This window comes from Stylophora pistillata, chromosome 3, assembly GCF_964205215.1.
Source record: "Stylophora pistillata chromosome 3, jaStyPist1.2, whole genome shotgun sequence".
NCBI classification, from domain to species: Eukaryota; Metazoa; Cnidaria; class Anthozoa; order Scleractinia; family Pocilloporidae; genus Stylophora; species Stylophora pistillata.
Genome location: NC_142521.1, coordinates 3527570 through 3546760, shown reverse-complemented (window position 1 = coordinate 3546760; position 19191 = coordinate 3527570). Strand labels below are relative to the sequence as shown.

Genomic DNA, 19191 nt, shown 5'->3' with positions numbered 1-19191 from the left:
ACTTTCCAGGTAAATATTTGTTATATAATGCTTTTTACACAAGGGAGCTGGAATGTCAGACTAAGGAACTGTTTTCACCGAGAATTGAGCGGTCCGTTTGAAGTAATACACCGACCAATAGCAAGCTCTGAGAAGTACTGTAAGACTTTGAAGAGCTTTGTTTGGTGCCTGAACCTGTCTTTTTTTCTTGTTCGTCTTAAGCTTAAGAGCCTCGTTGAAAACCGTTCCCATTTGTTTGATATCTTCATTGAATATTCCAATGAGCAAGATATTTTTTTCTGAAAGATAAGTTAATCATTGTCGCATGAAATTATGTTAATGTTTTTTTCCCTTTGATATTAATCGCAGCTACAGCGAAAATTTGAGGTGGGATCGATAATCAAAAGTCGCATAATGGACTCAGGAACTGCGCGTACGCAGATACAGGAGGCAAAAGCAAAAGCCAATGGAACATGAAATTTTGGATCGACCAGGCCACTAGAAAATTGAGGATCACTTCATTTGACGTTTGCTGGCTTTTACTCACCGAATAGAGTTGCCGAAGCAAATAAGTTTAAGATTCCATTGCTGTTAGTTAAAGAGCCATAAGTTATGAAGAGGATTTTGATGAAGTAATGATAAACTTCCTTTAAGCTGTTAAAAATAAAACAAAAAACCCTTGTGGTTATCCATGAATACCTAACATAATTTCGGACGTCTATGGGGTAATCATGGCGGTCTGCCACGCAATATCGGCCTCCGTGTTTTTGCTATTTTTCTGGCTGACTGTGGATGAATACTCGTCTTGCAACACACCTAATTTATTAGTAATCAAACTTACAATCATTTTGTACAAGCTGAATTCTGGAAAGGAATATGGTTTTCATAATTTGGAAGAACTTAGCTCTCGTCACTGCTGGTCTATGAGTTACGCTGAGGTTGATACTTGCATTTTGGTAGACGATGTGGATGAATACTCGACTGGCAACACACTTAACTTATCGGTTATTAAACCTACAATCATTTTGTGCAAGCAGGACTCTGGAAAGGAAAGCGGTTTTAATAATTTAGAAGAACTCAGCTCTCGCCACTGCTGGTGCTTGAGAAACGTTGGGTAGATGATATGGTAATGTGCCCTGCATTTCTTAAACCTGCATTGTTTAAACCTGCTAATTCATTGTTCCATCATTTTGCCATCTTAAACAATAGCAAGTGCAAGCGTAAATAATTCTCTAACAGCCGAATTTTATATTACGCTAATACGATGGCCACCAAACAGCTTTTACTTCTTTCGGGCGACGTTGAAACCAACCCCGGATGGCAAGGCGTGATTGACCAAACGGGAGATTATCTGCACGACTTCGCAAGGTCTGTTCACCAGAGATTAAACCTGAGTGTAGCACACATTAATATTCGCAGCCTTAGGAATGAAGTTGACGAGATAAAAATAGTGCTGCACATCTGCCGGTTTGACATTCTTGCGATTACTGAAACTCACTTGGATCGGAAACTTTCCAATCGTCAACTCGAGATTGATAACTACAAGATTATCCGAAGGGACGGAGATGCTGACACCATCGGCGGTGGATGTTTATTCTACATCGCCAATCGGCATATATGCTCAACAGCGCAAAGCTCCTTGGAATCGAAGGACACTGAGGCTATATGGTTTAAGATTCTGGTAAACTCGTCCGTTTTCATCGTAGGAACTGTTTATAGACCACCTTCAGATTCTCTATTCTTTGATAGATTTCAGGTCATACTCGAGAAACTCTGGATTAAACGCCGTAATTTAGTTATCATCGGCGACTTAAACTGCGATAGTACTTGTCTAACTGACGGTTTAATTTCCTCCACTTCTGGCTTAAAACTACAGGATTTGTTATCTCACTTTGACTGCACGGTTATCGATGATAAACCAACTAGGGTAACAAGGGTAACAAGTGATACGTCTACTCGGATTGACCTGGTAATAAGCAGCAAGCGTAACCTGATAAAGAAACACCACAACAATCGAGCTTGGAATCTTGGACCACCTGGTTTTACATGCATCAGTCCAAACAAGGATCAAGCGACCCACATTCAAGCTACAGTTAAAGAAACTGCAGAAAAGAAGCCTGAAAAAATTTAGGTTTTAACGGGAATCAAACCTTCGCTGAAAATATTCTGGTTAGGTGATACCCACTCCTTGTGTATTTCTGTTATTTCATTGGTTACTCGATGATGCAATTCGGTTTTTTTTTAATTAGTTGAGTCCTTCTCGTTCCTTTTCAGTTCGTAACAATTTTTCTCATAGGTAGCTGGGCCAAAATTATATTTTTTAGGCCAATAGCAATTTCTGCACAATGGTAAATTCGTATAGGTAATCGCATGGGGCCGAGTAAAATTAAGGATTAATATCACTTGTGTTTTCAGAAGTTGCTGAAATTACCCGAGTCGCGAAGCGACGAGGGAAATTTCTGCAACTTCTGAAAACACAAGTGATATTAATCCTTAATTTTACGAGGACCCATTGCGATTACTTGTTAATGAAATTGAGGGGAAAACTACTGAATTTCTGAATGCGCTCATCAGTAATCAGTCATAGCCTGAAGCCATTTAAAGTTGCCAATCAATGGCCACAAACGCACGAATGAGCTGAATGAAATTTTATTTTTGCACAAAGATACCAGGACTATGGATAGGCTTTTGATTTTAGATATCTCTCCAGTGATGCCTGTATTACTTTCAGGCAGTCGGGCTCATATTCATCCCTGTTCTCTTTTCGTAACTCGGCATAAAACTGCGCCAGCGTTCGGTCGATGACATCGTTCTCGTACTCTTCTAAATTTGCTTGGAAGTTTCTTTCATTCGCCCACTTTTTAAAAACGTTCTTCCAGTACTCTGTGCTTTTCCTCGTGTTCTCGTTTTCACTCTTGTCTTTTAATTCTTCGATACATTCCTCGTCAACTATCTCGAAAGGAGACGCTATTGTTACAGAAAATCTTCAGCTGCAACAACTTTTCGATAGCATAAGCTGTTGCTAGGCAACCTGAGTACCAATCATGAGCTAGTAATATGCCCTCTTCTCAAGCAAAATTAAGAAAAATACCCTCTTCATTGACCAATCAGTATTCAGTAATTTTGTCTTCTATTTTATTACTAACAAAAACGGATTCTGAACATGAAAAGAATAAAATATCTGGCCAGTTGCTACAGTAAAACAAGGACAAGTCAAGTATGCACGTGTTCGTGACATAAACTTTACCTCTGCGAAGAAAACGAGAGCAGATCTAGATGCACTCTTAGACAGTCTGGCAGAGATGGCTGAAGATCTCGACACAGTTGACACAGATGCTAAATCTGTACGCCAGATCTTCAAACGGCATATTTAGTTAGAGCTTCATCAATGTGATAATAAACTCTTGAAAAGGAGACAAAAGTCGGGACTTACGAGTAACAAAGGGAAGAATGCAATGAGAAACAATGTTAAGGATATCGAACGAAGGTAATCCAGTGTAACATTTTACTTTCTTGTCGTCACACTTTCGAAATTCATCCTCACTAGAAGGCCGCTGCGTGGGCGATGGGTCTGGAGCAACAAGATAGTAAAACTCTTCTGTTTGAGCGCTGGAATCCACACACTTCGGAGGCTCCTCGACAAAACAGACATCATCAGAAACTTGCTGACCCTCTTCATTCAGTTTCTTCGCTGCGGCTTCCTCTGCCAGTACTCGTTCTCTCTCGAGTTGCTTCTTCTGTTTCTTTTCTTTCTCGTTAGCTCTCCTTTTTTGAAACAGGGTAAATTTAGCGCGTTTTGGCTTTGCAAAACGAAAAACTCAAGTAATTTTCCACAGGTTTATAATTTTGAAATATAATTGAATGTTCAGTTTCGCTTTGAAAACGTATGGTTGGCCGGAAAATAACGTGTCTACTGTCAGGGTGCAAGGTTTGCTCGGAAGCCTTTTAAGTTACCTTTACAAATAAAAATGTTTCGGGGAGAGAGCTTTCCGGCTTTAATTTGGAAAACGTCTGTTTTCTTTACCATCCACTCGCTAACAAATTGTTAAGTTAATGGAGGATTTTCCCGTAATTAAACTGGTAATTGTAGCCCTAAATCACTTGGGTTTTTGAGGCAATCATTTTTCTATGTGCTAGAAAAAAATAAAAATGTTATTGACCAGCATAGGTTGGTCCGTATTTGGAAAAACTGTGCCCTCTGTCTTGAGTACCGCCCTTGGCCTACGGCCTCGGGCGGTATCCAAGACCTCGGGCACAGTTTTCCCAATACAGACCTCCTGCTGGTCAATAACATATATTTATCCGCCGTGTTATTTTCGCCGTGGTGGAAAGTGGCTTCTGACTTCCGCCGTGAAAAATTGGCGTTGTCTCGCTGTGAGTTGGCGTTGTCTTGTCGTGAGTTAGCGTTGTGTTGTCGTGAGTTCGTTGAGTTTTGCCGTGAATTGCGGTTGTCTTGCCGTGAGTTCGCTTTTTCTTGTTGTTAGTTTTGTTTTTGCCGAGACACTTATGGGCCACCGCAGTTCGGTCAACATCTGGCTGAGGCAAATCTGTATTTCTAAAATTATTATGGATAAAAACTTTAAACTTCGATGAGCTTCTCTTGACGTTGGATACCTACTGTAGGTACTTCTCAAATATTGTTCAAGCTCAGCAGCAGAGCTGTACACTTCTCCTTACTTCATGTTTCAGCAAAACTTATTTCTTGAATTATCAATTTTTAGTTTTCATAGGAGATATTGGGCCTGAGGATACCCTTAGTTTTGGACTTTGCCAAGACCAGAAAAAGTTGTCTTTACTTAAGGGAGAGGTAAGGGAAGAAGTGAAGTGAAAAAGTTAAAATAGTTCAACATTCTTCAAGTCTGATAGATATTGAACACAACCCAGTTAATTGAATTTGCAGATGGCTTCTCGATTTGACACAGCAGCAATGCAAAGTTAGCTAATTAATTATGCCAAAAAACTCAGGAAATGGGGGTTTTCCCAGGGGGGACCCTATATCCCCCTGGGAATTACATATTTTGAACTATTATTTTCACATATTTGTTAACTCATGATGCTTAGCATGTGTGCCAAGTTTGAGCCAAATCGGTGATTTGAACGCTAATAAGGCAACTTGAAGTGATTTTATATGACTGAAGTGATAAAATCAAAGTTAGCAACAGTCTCTCCGTAAACCTTAAAAATATTTACAGAATCCCTTGCAGTAAACACAATAGTAATTTTGGTTACTTGTGTAGGCTTATAAGTCACCGTAGTCTAAAATGTCCAGATTTCAAACCAATATAGCTAAAAATAATCAGACAGAATTACCACAACAATTATTGTTAAATTATACAGTCAAAGCTAGTGAATAAATAGCCAGGAACCAATTTAGCTTAAAATGTTTAGACAGAATTACCACAACAGTTAATGTTAAATTATATAGTCAAAGCTAGTGAATAAATAGCCAGGAAAGCAATTTAGCTTAAAATGTTTGGACAGAATTATCACAACAGTTATTGTTAAATAATACAGTCAAAGCTAGTGAATAAATAGCCAGGAAAACATTATGGGTTATATGCCCAACGTCAAACAAACCTATCAAAAATACACACATAAAGACACACATTTTTAATTTAAGAAAAGATACGTGATTTACACAAAACTATCAATACATTTCCCACATAACTGATTAAAAATAACTTGATTATTTAATTATTTCACAAAGCTTCACAAATTAAAAAAAATTGTTATCTCGGTAAACTTGTCTCCCATTTTTTTGCCACTTGCACTGTCAATTTTGGCATGAAAGTTTGGCAAGTCACATGCCTTCCCAACAGCATCCAAAATTGCTCGGTCCTTTTCAGGGACCAAACCAATTTGTTGTTCTCCTGCCTCAGTTAGACAAAACACTCCAATGCCATACTGAGAACCACATGCTAAGGTCTTTCTCCACTATTGATCGGATGAGCAGGACGTTCTAAGCATTCAAGTTTTATCTTTCGCTTGGTAGCAGTATTACAGGTTTGATAGCATTCATTGCTACCTCACAACTGTCCAGAAACTAACGAGTCACGACGAAATTCTCCAAGCTGATAACTGGCTCTGTAGTCTGCCATTTTAATTCTCCCAGCAACCTTTGCGCCGCTAACTAGTTTTTATGCTTTGAAGTTAGGAGCGGGACAACATTTTAAGGTTTCTCTTGCCAAGTACGCCCATGCTATCTGCTATTATCGAAAAATTTCCTTTACTTTACGTCGAATTTACCATTTCTTTCCGCAATGCAAGCAGGTAACCAGTCAATAGACACAAGGCGGACTTTTTCGGTGGGTACGGATTGGAAAGAATGCAGGCCATAATGATAATCTACTCCACGAAGGAAAAGCACGTGCGTGGTGTTTTCATTGAAGCGGTCGCCCAGTTTAAATTTCAGAGTGAATTTTTTTTTAAAGCTCTTTGATGATTTTTTTTTCTTTGCACAGATAAATTAATTATTTCTCTGTACACTTTTCAGCAGGCTCGCGAGCGTGTTATTCTCAGTTGCACTTTGGTCACGGGACAAACTCAAGTCACGTGATCAAATATTTCTAGCAGCCATGTTTGCTGTAAAAGCCTCTTCTTGGCTCAGAAGTAGTTCATGTATGTTGATCATCAAACTGATGAAGAAGAAATGTACAAAAAGACTATCAAAGTCTCAGGATAGATAAATATTAACGCCTTTAGTAGGTTCGTCGAGCTACAAAGTTGAAATGTTTTCAGTTGGTCGAATACCATGGTGGAAGTAGCTAGTACAGATCAATAAGTTTATGCTGGAGAAATGGCCCACTTTCGTCATTCTTTTACTCTGGGTAAGTTAAGTGGATAAAATTTAGCTTCAGTCAAGTTTAGTTGACTTTTGATAATGTTATTTATACTGCTCAAGGTATAAGTGGAAAATAGCTCTAACTGTTTCAATTTTTGATCATTGTATAGACAATGTTACTTGTTTTAAATATCTTGGAATCTTAATATCGTCTGATTTTTCGTGGACAAATCATGTCGAATACATGGCAGGGAAAGTTAATCAAAGGCTTGGCCTACTTAGACGCATTAAGCATTTGTTACCGTTTAAGGCGCGCATCCTTTTTTATAAAAGCCTTGTTATGCCCTTATTCGAGTATGCTGATTTAGTTTGGGGAGACAAACATAATGTAACTTTAATGTCTAGTCTGCAAGTGCTTCAAAATAAGGCGGCTAAAATAATATTAGATCGACCACTGTATTCCTCTGCGTCTGATGCGTTAACTACACTGAATTCGAAGTGGTTAACACTAGAAAAAAGGCGCTTCCAGCGCCGATGCGTACATGTATATAAATGTCTTAATAGTCTCACGCATCACGAACTAACATTAGTCACTCAGCAAGAACAGCATAGTTACAACACAAGAAATAAAGCAAACCTCAAAATTCCATCTGTTAAAAGAAACTGGGGCAAACAAAGAACTGGCTATCATGCTGTAAGTGATTTTAACTCGCTGGACAAAACTATACGAGCCGCTGATAATGTAAATATTTTGAAGCGTAAGATTTTTAATTCATTGATTTAAGTTTTGTATTACACATAAGATACATTAGTTTTTAGTAGCATCTTTTAGCATTTTTATTCATTGTAAATTTTTAATTTTTAATTTTCGAGGTCCTTTTTGTAAACCACTTTTAGTGAAAAAGTTTCCTCATTAAAGATTGTCATCAAGTGAGTGGCAAGAATCGAGCCTTTCTCCAGAATACCTTTCTATCGTTTTATCTTGATGATCTGATACTGTAGGTTTTATGTGATTCAATATTTATTATATCCTGATGATAATACACTGTGCCAAACCTTTTATAAACTTCAGTTCATCATGAAATACAAGACAGAAATTTTGTTGAAACAGGTAGCTGTTTTAGTAAGAAAATGGAAGAGTATACAATGTCATATTTCCTACATCAGTGTTGTCTACACGTAGGAGTTATCCATGCCAGCAAAGGGGCTAGACAGGTGCATGACTATTTTCACATGGAGTTTCTTTGTATATATATGGAAGCCATTGCTCACCTCACAATAAAAATAATTAAACTACTAGTCCATCGCAGGGCTACCTCCCCCCCCTGCCAACCAGTACCCATATTTACTGGAAAAGGTGAGGCACTTTGAGCTTACAGTATCTTGCCCAAGAACATAATGAAATGCTCCAACACTAGACACCAAAGCTGGACTAATGTCGAGTCCAGTGCGCTAACCATTCAGTCACCATGCCTCCTCCTCTAATCCTTATGATTAAAGTGGAGTGAATGGGGTCAATTGGAATTAGGGTGGAACCCTTATAACATTGTGCAACCAATAGCGACTTAAGGCAAGTTAAGGCGACTTAAGACGACTTAAGGCATTTCACTTAAGGTCCCAGAGATGACACCACGCGAGATCAGCGCACTTTCTTTTATTTACATACAAACATACATACATAGGTTAATTGACCACTCCCCATAGGGGGCTTTTCAGGGCCAACACCCACCCATCCCACCCAGGGGAGGACATCCACCACACAGTAATCTCGTGCGTAGGAAATTAACGTCTCCTACCCCTAACCCTGCAGAAGACGGGGCCTACGGTTTATTCGTCCTTATCCGAGAAGATTAGAATATCTATCCATTTCTTGATTATAGAAAGGTAGCAAATTCTCCTCACTTATTTTAAGACCATGAGTATCAGTCCGGCCGGGACTGACTAGCTAGCTTTTATTTCTTGACATGACCGGGTGGGTAATTCTTTGATGGAGCCCAAAGGAGCTGAGATAAAATGTTCTAGGTTTAATATTTATGTACATCATTCATTTAGTCAGTCAAATCGTTCCTACATTTGCAACCTTGCGTGAAAAAACAAATTTGTTGTCTTAAAGGGAAAAAAAAGGAAAAAAATAATTACGATACGAAGTTGGTGTTCGCTTGATTCCAGACTTTGTTAACATGATTATAGGACAGATGTTGACGGAATTTCCAATGATTTATTTGGATATAAAAAGTCTCACAAAATATAACATTAAACTGCAAACTGGTATGGATAATTTATGATACTATGTGGCACCGAAAAGTAAACGAACGAACCAAACTGTAAAAAGTATCGGTCTTGCGTCCTCATCTCTTGAGGGTCCCTTTAATTTTCCACATAAATATTAAACCTGGAACATTTTATCTCAGATCTTTTGGGCTCCATCAAAGAGTTACCAGCCCGGTCATGTCAAGAAATAAAAGTTAGTGAAGGCAAAAACGCAATCAATGGGAGGTACTGGTTGGATCCAACTGACACTGGAAAGGAAACTTTGAACCATTGCGACATGTTTCCTTTTGGTAAGTTGGTAACAACAAACTGAGCATTTTTTCGTGAGAAAAGGATGAGACAGACCCCATTAAAAACTTGTCTATTAAAAATGGGGTTGGTTTTGGAAGTCGCGAGCTAAATCCAGGTTTGTCTTGTCGTTCCCAAATTATCTTGTGGTCATGGTGGCTTATCATCTCTTCTAGCCAGACACTATGGTGAAATATACCGATATGGTTTCAAAATAGACGGTGTCTATACCATTAAACCGGATAACTTGCCTGACTTTCAGGTATTTTGTGATCAGAAAACCGCTGGAGGAGGATGGATAGTGTTCCAGAGGAGACGGGACGACTACAAATAAGGCTTTGGTGATCTCAATGGTGAATTTTGACTCGGACTGGACAAGATTCACCGTCTGACCTCAGATAACAGCACCATACTGCGCGTAGACTTGGAAGACTTTGAAAGGAATACTCGATATGCTGAGTATGACATGTTTGGTGTCAAGAGTGAAAATTACAAGTACGGAATGAGTCTTGGTTCTTATTCAGGTAATCTGGTAACTACCTTATTATCAAGCTATAGGTATACGGTCATTGGAGACGATTAAAACGGGATTTTTTATTCGGTTTATGATGCTTCTTAACCTAAAAGGCGATCATGATATGAAAAATAAAAAGGATAAATTAAACACGCTGATAGCAAACAACGAAACAAAAAAGGGAAAAGTTACCGGATTTAATTAGTGATTTATCCAGACTGACAAATTTTTTCAACTCCAGAGAAGACCTTGACGTTGTCTTCACTCTTCGAGATATTACCGTTACTCAAATTATAAGTATTCTGAAGAGAGTTAGTCCAAATAAACCTGCTGGTATCGACAAGATTAATGCACGTGTACTCCGCTTGGCTGCACCAGTTGTCGCGCCGAGCATTGCAAGGATGCCGGATAAAGACCATAAACTATTCATTCTCAACCGGAACTTTTCCTAAACGTTGGAAAACAGCTAAAGTTGCCCCTTTAATCAAAAAAGAAGATGCAACCAATTCTTCTTATTATTGTCCAATTTCTGTCCTGACTGTTTTATTTAAAGTTATAGAGCGTTTTGTTCATGATTCCTTGTATGACTTTCTTCAAGTGAACAACTTGATTTATTCTAGACAGTAAGGTTTTCCTAAGCATCATGGTACTGAGACTGCTCTGATTAGGATAGTGGATGAGCTCTTGTTGAACTTGGACAACAACACAGTGAATGGAGTACTACTCGATGACTACTGCAAAGCTTTCGACATGGTCGACCACAATTTATTGTTGATGAAGTTAGAGGCCTATGGCGTTACTGACAGAGCGTATAATTGGTGCCAGTCTTATCTTTCGGGTAGACGTCAGTTTGTCTGCATTGATAGAAAGAATTCTTCTTTGGCCTGTGTTAACCATGGGGTGCCACAAGGATCTATTTTGGGTCCTCTTTTCTTTATCGTATTTATCAATGATTTGCCACTTTATATCACAGCGCAGACAGATCTGTGTTCTGATGATATGACCATTACCTGCTCTGCCGACTATAAGTTTATGCATAACCTTGAACGTGACCTCAGTAATTCTGCGGCTGAAATTCAAAACTGGGCTGTGACAAATAAATTTCCCATTAATGTAGACAAGACAAATGTAATGATCGTGACTGGCAAGAGACTTGAATCCAAGTTGGATTTTCAACCATCAGTGAAGTTTAGTGGTCATGAACTAGTGGGAAATGTTTCTAATGCTACTCTGTTGGGTTTGGACATTGATAGTCAGCTATCGTTTAGTCAACATGTTGATAAAATTTGTAACAAGCTTTCGCAGCGTATAGCGCTTCTCAGAAAAATCAGAGTTTATCTGCCTCTTAGGTAGTCTCCCTCGCAGCCGTTTTTAGTCTCGTCACGCAACGCTCCTCCCCGCAAATGGGGAGAAGCGTTGCGTGACGAGACAAAAAACGGCTGCGGGAGACTATCTCTTAGGAAAAGATTATTGTATTACAACTTGATAATTCATCATCTAATTACCTACGCTAGTGTTATCTGGTCATGTTGTGATAAAGAGTCTTTGAACAGAGTATTGAAGCCGTGCAAAAAAAGGGCGGCTAGGTTATTCTGTCTGCAGATAGAGTTTCGCCATCTGTACGTTTATTCAATAAGTTAAAATGGATTCCTTTTTATGAAGAAAATAAGATAAGCTGTTGTTCTTTAGTTTTTAAACTTACTTAAGGTACCTTACCCAATAACTTAATTCAAAATTTTACTGTTAATAATCAAGTCCATTCTAGAAATACTAGGTATGCTAAATTTAACTTAGTTTTTCCAAAGTATATACGCGATACAGAAGGTGGAAAGTCTTTCTTAGTTAGAGCTTGCAGACTATGGAATAAATTATCTTTAGAATGAATTAAGACGTAAAGATTCTCTTCCTGCGTTTAAGAAGAGTTTTTTAAATGTAATTTTAAAGAACAGTGTAGTCTAAATCATTTTACTATTTAGCTTATTATTTACTCTTATTTTAATTGAGAGCCACAAGTTCATTAACTTTTAGCTATTTAGTACTACCTTCTATAAATAAAGTGTTTACTCACTTACTTACTTACTTACTTACTTAGGGTTACAATGAAATATATGAAGTTCATATATTTTGTACTGCGGTATTAGATACATATGATGCACGATCCTCGCAGTAGATAGCGCTATTTAAGCAATAGCGAAAATCAGACCTGAAAAAAATCAGGCCTGTACGGGATTCGAACCACTGACCTCTGCGATACTAGTGCAGCGCTCTACCAATTGAGCTAACAAGCCAACTGGGAGCAGGCCGTTAAGTTGATTCGTAATAAACCCGTGAAAGTGATAAATGAGATACAATGAAATATATGATGTTCATATATTTTGTACTGCGGTATTAGATACATATGATGCACGATCCTCGCAGTAAATAGCGCTATTTAAGCAATAGCGAAAATCAGACCTGAAAAAAAAGAAAAAAAAAAAAAAAAAAATCAGGCCTGTACGGGATTCGAACCACTGACCTCTGCGATACTAGTGCAGCGCTCTACCAATTGAGCTAACAAGCCAACTGGGAGCAGGCCGTTAAGTTGATTCGTAATAAACCCGTGATGATAAATCAGATACAATGAATATATGAAGTTCATATAATTTGAATCCTGTACAGGCCTGACTTTTTTCAGGTCTGATTTTCGCTATTGCATAAATAGCGCTATCTACTGCGAAGGATCATGCATCATGCGTAAGTCTATTTAGTTTTGATAAAGAAAAAGTGTTTGTCAAAGTTCTCAAACATATAACTACTTAATGTATGCATTGGTTCTCCTTTGGCGTAAGAGTGCTCCAGTCCTGTTAATCCCAACATAAATCCATTATATCCATCTATCTAACCGACTCACGATTAGAACCAAGATTTAAGCTTTTATTTTGTGCTGAGGTTATTTTCGACCTCGAATTCGAAGAGGACAAGATTTGCCTTTTTGTGAGGCTTTCAAGCGTAATGAATGGTTAAAAATCTAGGAATGTAAAGTACATCGATGACTCTTTCAATTTAATGGAATTAAATAAATTCTGAAAGTGTAACAGCGATATAATGGTATCATCCACAGAAGGCAGTCATGTGTATCTCTGACTGTAGACAGAATCACTTGAAGACCTGGCCTCATTCCTGTTTATTAATTTAACTAAAACTGAAAAGTTTTCTGTTTTAGCTGATTTACTTACATTGCAGATTTACGAATATTCTGACGTTTCTGGAAACTCTCCAGGTATTAGAAAACACGTCTTTATGCTTTTGTAATGAAAGTATATGACCAAAGACCAAACTAATCACATCGGCCAATCAGTGCAAAGGAAAAAAATCACAAGGAATTGAGAAAACTCCAAGTAAAATAGAGTGAAACTATCTGAAGGGCTCGAATATGGTTGACGAAGCTGCTGCCTGTTTTAGTTTTGAGCATGATTGAGTGAGAGACTGGCGAGAGTTTTTTTGCACCAATGAGAGAGCTAATATGAAGGAAGCAACTGCAACTCAATCCAAGATTTCTCTCTGGTTTAATGTTATTGATCAGTAAATGTGGCTCCCTTTAGAACAAAAAACAATGATCCAAGCCAGGTCTCGAATATGGTTATTGCGAACAGGAGTCCACCGCAGTCATCACTGTCAGGGCGGGGTTGCGCAAGCAGACAGTATGCGAGCTGAGACGGATGCTGAATTAGTGTCAAGGGAAAGATCATTTCATATGCCGATGAAAATCTCTCAAAAAAAGCCCTTCTGAAAATTAATTATTTATAATTTTTTTGTTGTATTTATCTCTTTCTTTTTGTGTAGAATATCCCGGAAGTACCGTGATGGTGTATTGGAGGCCAGGTTCTGCCTCTGTGATGACTATCTACACCAGAAAAGTACCCTCAGAAGGCGACAGGTTAGATTGGAACGCTGTAAACGTATCGGAACATGAACGAAGTTATGCTCTTAACCTTAGTTGTAATACGGAGTATGAAATAGATGTCAAAGCTTGGAACTCTACTGCAGAGATGACCTCGGCGCCATTAAATCACAGCAACTCTCAGAAAGTGAGAACACCTAGAGGTAAAAAAAATTCATGAGGTTTTTCCTACCTTGCCAAGTCACGTGAAACGTCTGAGTGCAGTAAAATCGACAATAAAAGCCTTTTACTCAAAAATATTTTGAAGAACTACTTACATTTCCCTGTTCTCGGTGTTGGTGTAATGAAAGAAAAATGGAATTTGTCCTATCTTTGCGAGAACATTTCAAAGGAGTGACGGGAGAAATTAGGTGTAGTTTAAATCTTTATCAAGGTAACTTGGTTTGCCATTCATATGTTTTAGAGAGTGAGTTTTGCCAATTTGTTCTTTTCTGGAGATCATTTCTGACCAACAATAACAAAAAAAAAAAAAAAACCCGAGTTGCTTCCTTTAGGAAAAATGCTTACATTTGCAAGTTTTATTGATGAATTTTATAATGTTTTCATTTCAGGTAAACCGTCAGCTCCGGTCATAAAGAGCAAGGAAGTACACTTGGCATCTAAGTGTGATGTAAACCTCAAGTGAAGCTCCCCAGACGACAATGGCTGCCCATTGACCATGTACACGATTTACTACAGAGAACTTCAATCTTCAAATCAACAGTATAGAATCAATGTTACCGTGGATACTACTTCGAGAGATCTCCCTTCTTTAAAGTGCAACACTGAATACATCTTTGAAGTGACTGCTTGGAACGAATTGGGACAAAGCGGTCCCTCTGATGAATGGCGAATGAAAACAGCAACTTTGACTGATAAGTTCCTGGTACGAACACTCAGCATTGCTTTACCATCAGCTTGCGGGCTCCTGTTTCTCTCTACTTTTGGAATTGTTTGTTGGAGAAAGAAAAGCAGAAAAACGAGGAAAATTCGAGGCCATAAGTCCAGGTGGTAAGCTGAGACATCTTTATCAGTATCGCAGATAGTCATGCATCGTTTTGGATAAGGTTCTTTTCTGAAAAGAGTTAATTGCAAAGAAATGAAATGTAGATGACATTTTTAAAGAGAAGAAGTATTATAAAAATGCTACCCTTGACACCAGGTGAGAACCAGTTTCAGCGGATCAACAGCTAGCTCACTCTCTCAAGTATCAAAGGCATTATAAACTTCAGGAAGAAACGGGGGGTGTATCAATACGAAAGGAGGGGAGGGAGGTGAAGAGTAACCCACTGACAGTTAACTTTTCTAAATGTTATTTATCTAATACTTTTAGGATACCAAGCCTTTTTATTTCTAAAATAAGGTATCTTATGGACAATTAAAGGCATTCTCTCAGCAGGTTTTTTTTCCTCTTTTAGGTCAAAATCCGACATTGTTCCCCTCCTTCTTAGGGAGATTCCACCCGAGCGGGTAACGTTTATGGAGGAGCTGGGTCGAGGCGCTTTTGGCAAAGTCCACAAAGGCACTCTTAAAGAATTACCGAAAGTTGAGGTGTTTTTCAAACCTCGAGAAGAAAGAGTAACGGAACTTCCCGAAGGAAGAACAGTCGCAATTAAAGTCCTTCTCGGTAGGCGCAAAAAGAATCTATAAGTTCCCTTTGTAGCCAAATGACTTACTAATACTATTAACAGAGTGTAGCACTTCTTGACTCACGTGCATCCTTAACAAGTGAGGGTTCATATTTCATTTTAAGGCTTGCATCCTCCGGCGAACTCGAGAACACGTTTTTCACTCAGTGGACTGTGGCTTTCCAAACTGCTAGAAACAAAATTTACCCTTCTGTTTTGGAGGGTAATGCAATAAAATCTACAACAGGGTTTGATACATTTGTACAGTAAGATAACCTTTCTTTGCGGCAGACTTCTTTACTAGTTTTCAAGAGGTCTCAAGTCATGGAAGGAATTAAAACATTCATCGACCTGAACAGTTTTGTTAGCAGTTCCCTTAACTGCAAATGTTTCTATGAGAACACTTGAAGCCTTCATCATAACTAGGATTTCTATATTTATTGAGTCTGCTGATTTGTCCGGGAACCATAATTTTAGAGATTTCATGGTATCATGTTACTGATGCTAAAGCCTAATTTAAAAGTCGACTTGCTCAAATTGGGAATAAAACTTACAGCAATACCTTCCTAACTCTCCTAATTGTGAGTTGTATTTGTGTCATTTTTTTCTTTTTTTTGGGTTTATGTAAGTCATATTTTAAACATTTCATGTATTTTTCTGACAGAAAACGCTAGTGACGAAGGAAAGGAACTGTTTAAGAAAGAAATTGAGTTTATGAGGCGCGTTGGTTTTCACCGGAATATTCTCAACATGATTGGCTCCTGGACGAGGTCAGAACCCTTCATGCTCCTCCTGGAATATGTTCCACATGGAGATCTTCTTCAATAGCTGAGAAAAAGAAGCCGACAGGTGACGGAAGTTTGCTGCGTTAACACTGTTCTTCCATTAAGAAATTTACTTTCCTAGTTGAAAAGCGCAAGTTGTAAATCTATTCAAAGCATTTTTCAATCTGACCGAAATAATTGGCAAGAGACAGGAAATTTTATTTTGATGAATGCAGAGAGATTGGGGAGAAGGGGGAGGTAGACAATCCTTTTCTTCCCAGCGCTTTTGTTTTTGACTTCTGTCTTCAAGGAAATCCTTTGCTCAAACCATGCATGGGCAAATATTATTAAAGATTGAGCGGAGTAACAAATAGCTGATCACACTGGCAATTAAATGGAGAATTGATATATTATTGGAAAGTCCATTACATTTTCAATACATTTCTCATTAAACGTGTTAAAGCAAACTGAGTGCATTTTAACTCGTCCCGATGATGTGCGTCATAAATTGCAGATCAACTGCAAGAACGGCATAGATGGGGTCATTCATGAATCCGTGACAGATGTTTTCGTCACCTCAAAAATGTCAGAGAAGGATGCCTTTAATGAGGACTACGACAATATCGAAAAAGTCATGAAGAAAGAGAAATCAGAGCCGAGAACCGAAAATGACGAAGGATTAATCAGCTCGTTACAAATAGCCATATCTGTGAAAGAGGAACAATCCACTAAAAGCGATCAAGTGATTTCACAAATGCCATGTGGGACGAACATGGCCTACAAAGGTTCTGATAGGGCTCAGCCAACAACATTTCAAGCTGTTAAAGCGCAGCCTCAACTTGTCAATACTTCTGGAAAAGCTTTAGAAAGTGGCAAACGAGATCAAGCAGAAAATATAAAAGAGATAGCAGACGATGAAACCGCGATCTCGTCGACGGCTGGTGAAGTTAGTCACAACACAACAAATCTTCCTGGTGGAATTTGCCACGAAAGTATAACTGAACACGATTCGATCAGTGAGAACGCCGCGGAAGATAACAAAAGCGATGAAGGAAGAGTGAAAGATAAAGTCACTTCAAACACTGATGAAAAAGAAAATTCAACACGAAATCCGCGACATGCACGAAGTTTGCCGAAGCCCCCCCGAGAAAGAGAAACGCAAAAGTCAATGGAACAGCAAGGATTTGACAACGCAGTTGACTTCTCTGTGGACAATGTTCTTTGTTTTGCATGGCAAATAGCAAAAGGAATGGTATGTGCTCTGTTATGAAAACATTTAAAAGATCTTTAAAAGATAGAGAAACATATTCACATATTAAAGTAATTGAAATCAAGCCGGAAGGAGACAAGACTATGTTCCTTTAAATTCTCCAGTGGTTCTCTTAAGCGCTCAGATATCGGCAGATTAATCATCAATGGAGCAGAGACTAATAGTTTCGCTCGGGTTTGTCAGTTAGCCTCTCTCTCCAAAAAGAGAAGCACTTGAAGAATAATTGGAGTGAGAAACACCGGGCTTAAAAAAGATCCCGTATCTACGACTTACCCAGTGACACCTTCAGCGCATAGGTTCTAAAAGAAGTGTACTAAGCGCTCAGTCTGAGTTTTTTCGCGATCGAATATGGGTGCTCTATGTTGACAAAACTGATCGTGAGTATGAGCAAATTATTATTTGCTTCTGTTCTATTTCCACACAGGAATACTTGGCCAACAAAGAATTTGTCCATCGTGATCTGGCCGCACGTAATATTCTTCTTGGTGAAGACAGAGTTGTGAAGATTGCTGATTTTGGCCTTCTACGTCACACTTATGGCAACATTTACGAAGTCAAGAACGCTAAAAAACTGCCTATTAAATGGATGGCGCTTGAGTCATTAAATAATGGCATATACACTTCTAAGAGTGACGTGTGAGTAGTCACAAGCTTAGAGTATACTAGCAACTCAGTGAAATTAATTCAAAAGAAGCACTTGCGTAAACCGAAGGTACTAATGTTACAAGTTCAAAATTGTGTCGGCTACTTACCGAAATACCATCAGATTCAATACTTGGCTCGTTAATTATTCAAATTGAGAGCCTTCTGAGTAGACTGAAATTTTATATTACCTCTTCTATTTTGTTCTCTTTCTGCAGGTGGTCTTTCGGTGTACTTCTTTGGGAACTGTGCACAATGGGTAAGTTATAACATTGCTTTAATCACATTAAAACAAAATGTAGCCAGTAGTTTAAAGAATGACAGAAGCTATAAGTTTTCAGCAGCTGTAATCATTATGCTAACTTTTCAAGTTCCTAGCTACAATGCCGAGATCAAAGGAGGTTTTACGCTATTTTCCATTCGACCTAGATGCATATACTAAGCCATGGACGACTTGAGTTGAGAAATCTGTTTTAAATCATCTTGAATACTTCTGTGTTCTCTTCTTTCATATAGGTGGCATTCCGTATCCTGGAATCAGTAACAGAGATTTGTACAGTAACCTGAAAACAGGATATCGAATGAGCAAGCCAGACATTTGTTCCGACGAACTGTGAGCTTACAAATTCATCTATTACCTTCGTCATTAAGAATGAAATATTAAGCCCCAGTTACAAAGAATATCGCTCACTCACTATATTTTTGGATAAAAAAAAAATCACATACAACCATATGGTAAACGTGTTATCGCCATGGTACCATAGACTGAGTTAAGTGCATTTATTTCTTTTATAGAGCTTCACTTTGTACAAAATTATTATCTGCAAGTCGAGCGATATCGCTTTTATCTGTTTTTAGATTATTGATGTCATTTCGTTTAAAGCGTTGCTTCTTGACAATGATGCAGAGTATTTGTTCTTAGCAGGTACGAGCTAATGCTTGACTGTTGGAAGGAGGATCCAAATGAGAGGCCATCTTTTGATCAGCTGCTGTCGAGAATGGAGACCATGATGATGAAGGACACTCTTTACTTGGATTTAAAGGAGGATGTTGAAGCTGATCCCTCCCACAGTGCGCCAAAATCTGAAAAAGTTTGTTTAAGAACTTAGGTTGTTTGAAGTCAGAGTATTAATAA

At 38.4% G+C, this 19191-nt stretch overlaps 3 protein-coding genes across 3 annotated transcripts in view; all 3 read left to right on the top strand.

Moving 5' to 3' along the window:
• Positions 1-19191, top strand: part of LOC148734132 (techylectin-5B-like) — a 78475-nt gene that overhangs the window by 9232 nt on the left and 50052 nt on the right. The window lies entirely within an intron of this gene.
• On the top strand, positions 6176-7690 carry LOC148734137 (uncharacterized). The gene is made up of 2 exons (XM_088751828.1): positions 6176-6249; positions 6881-7690. The coding sequence occupies exons 1-2, from the start codon at positions 6176-6178 to the stop codon at positions 7542-7544; spliced, it is 738 nt and encodes a 245-aa protein (XP_088607954.1). The 3' UTR covers positions 7545-7690.
• Positions 14538-19165, top strand: LOC148734136 (uncharacterized). Its single transcript, XM_088751826.1, has 8 exons — positions 14538-14763; positions 15171-15379; positions 16045-16229; positions 16659-17396; positions 17839-18050; positions 18275-18315; positions 18573-18669; positions 18979-19165. The coding sequence occupies exons 4-8, from the start codon at positions 16728-16730 to the stop codon at positions 19163-19165; spliced, it is 1206 nt and encodes a 401-aa protein (XP_088607952.1). The 5' UTR covers positions 14538-14763; positions 15171-15379; positions 16045-16229; positions 16659-16727.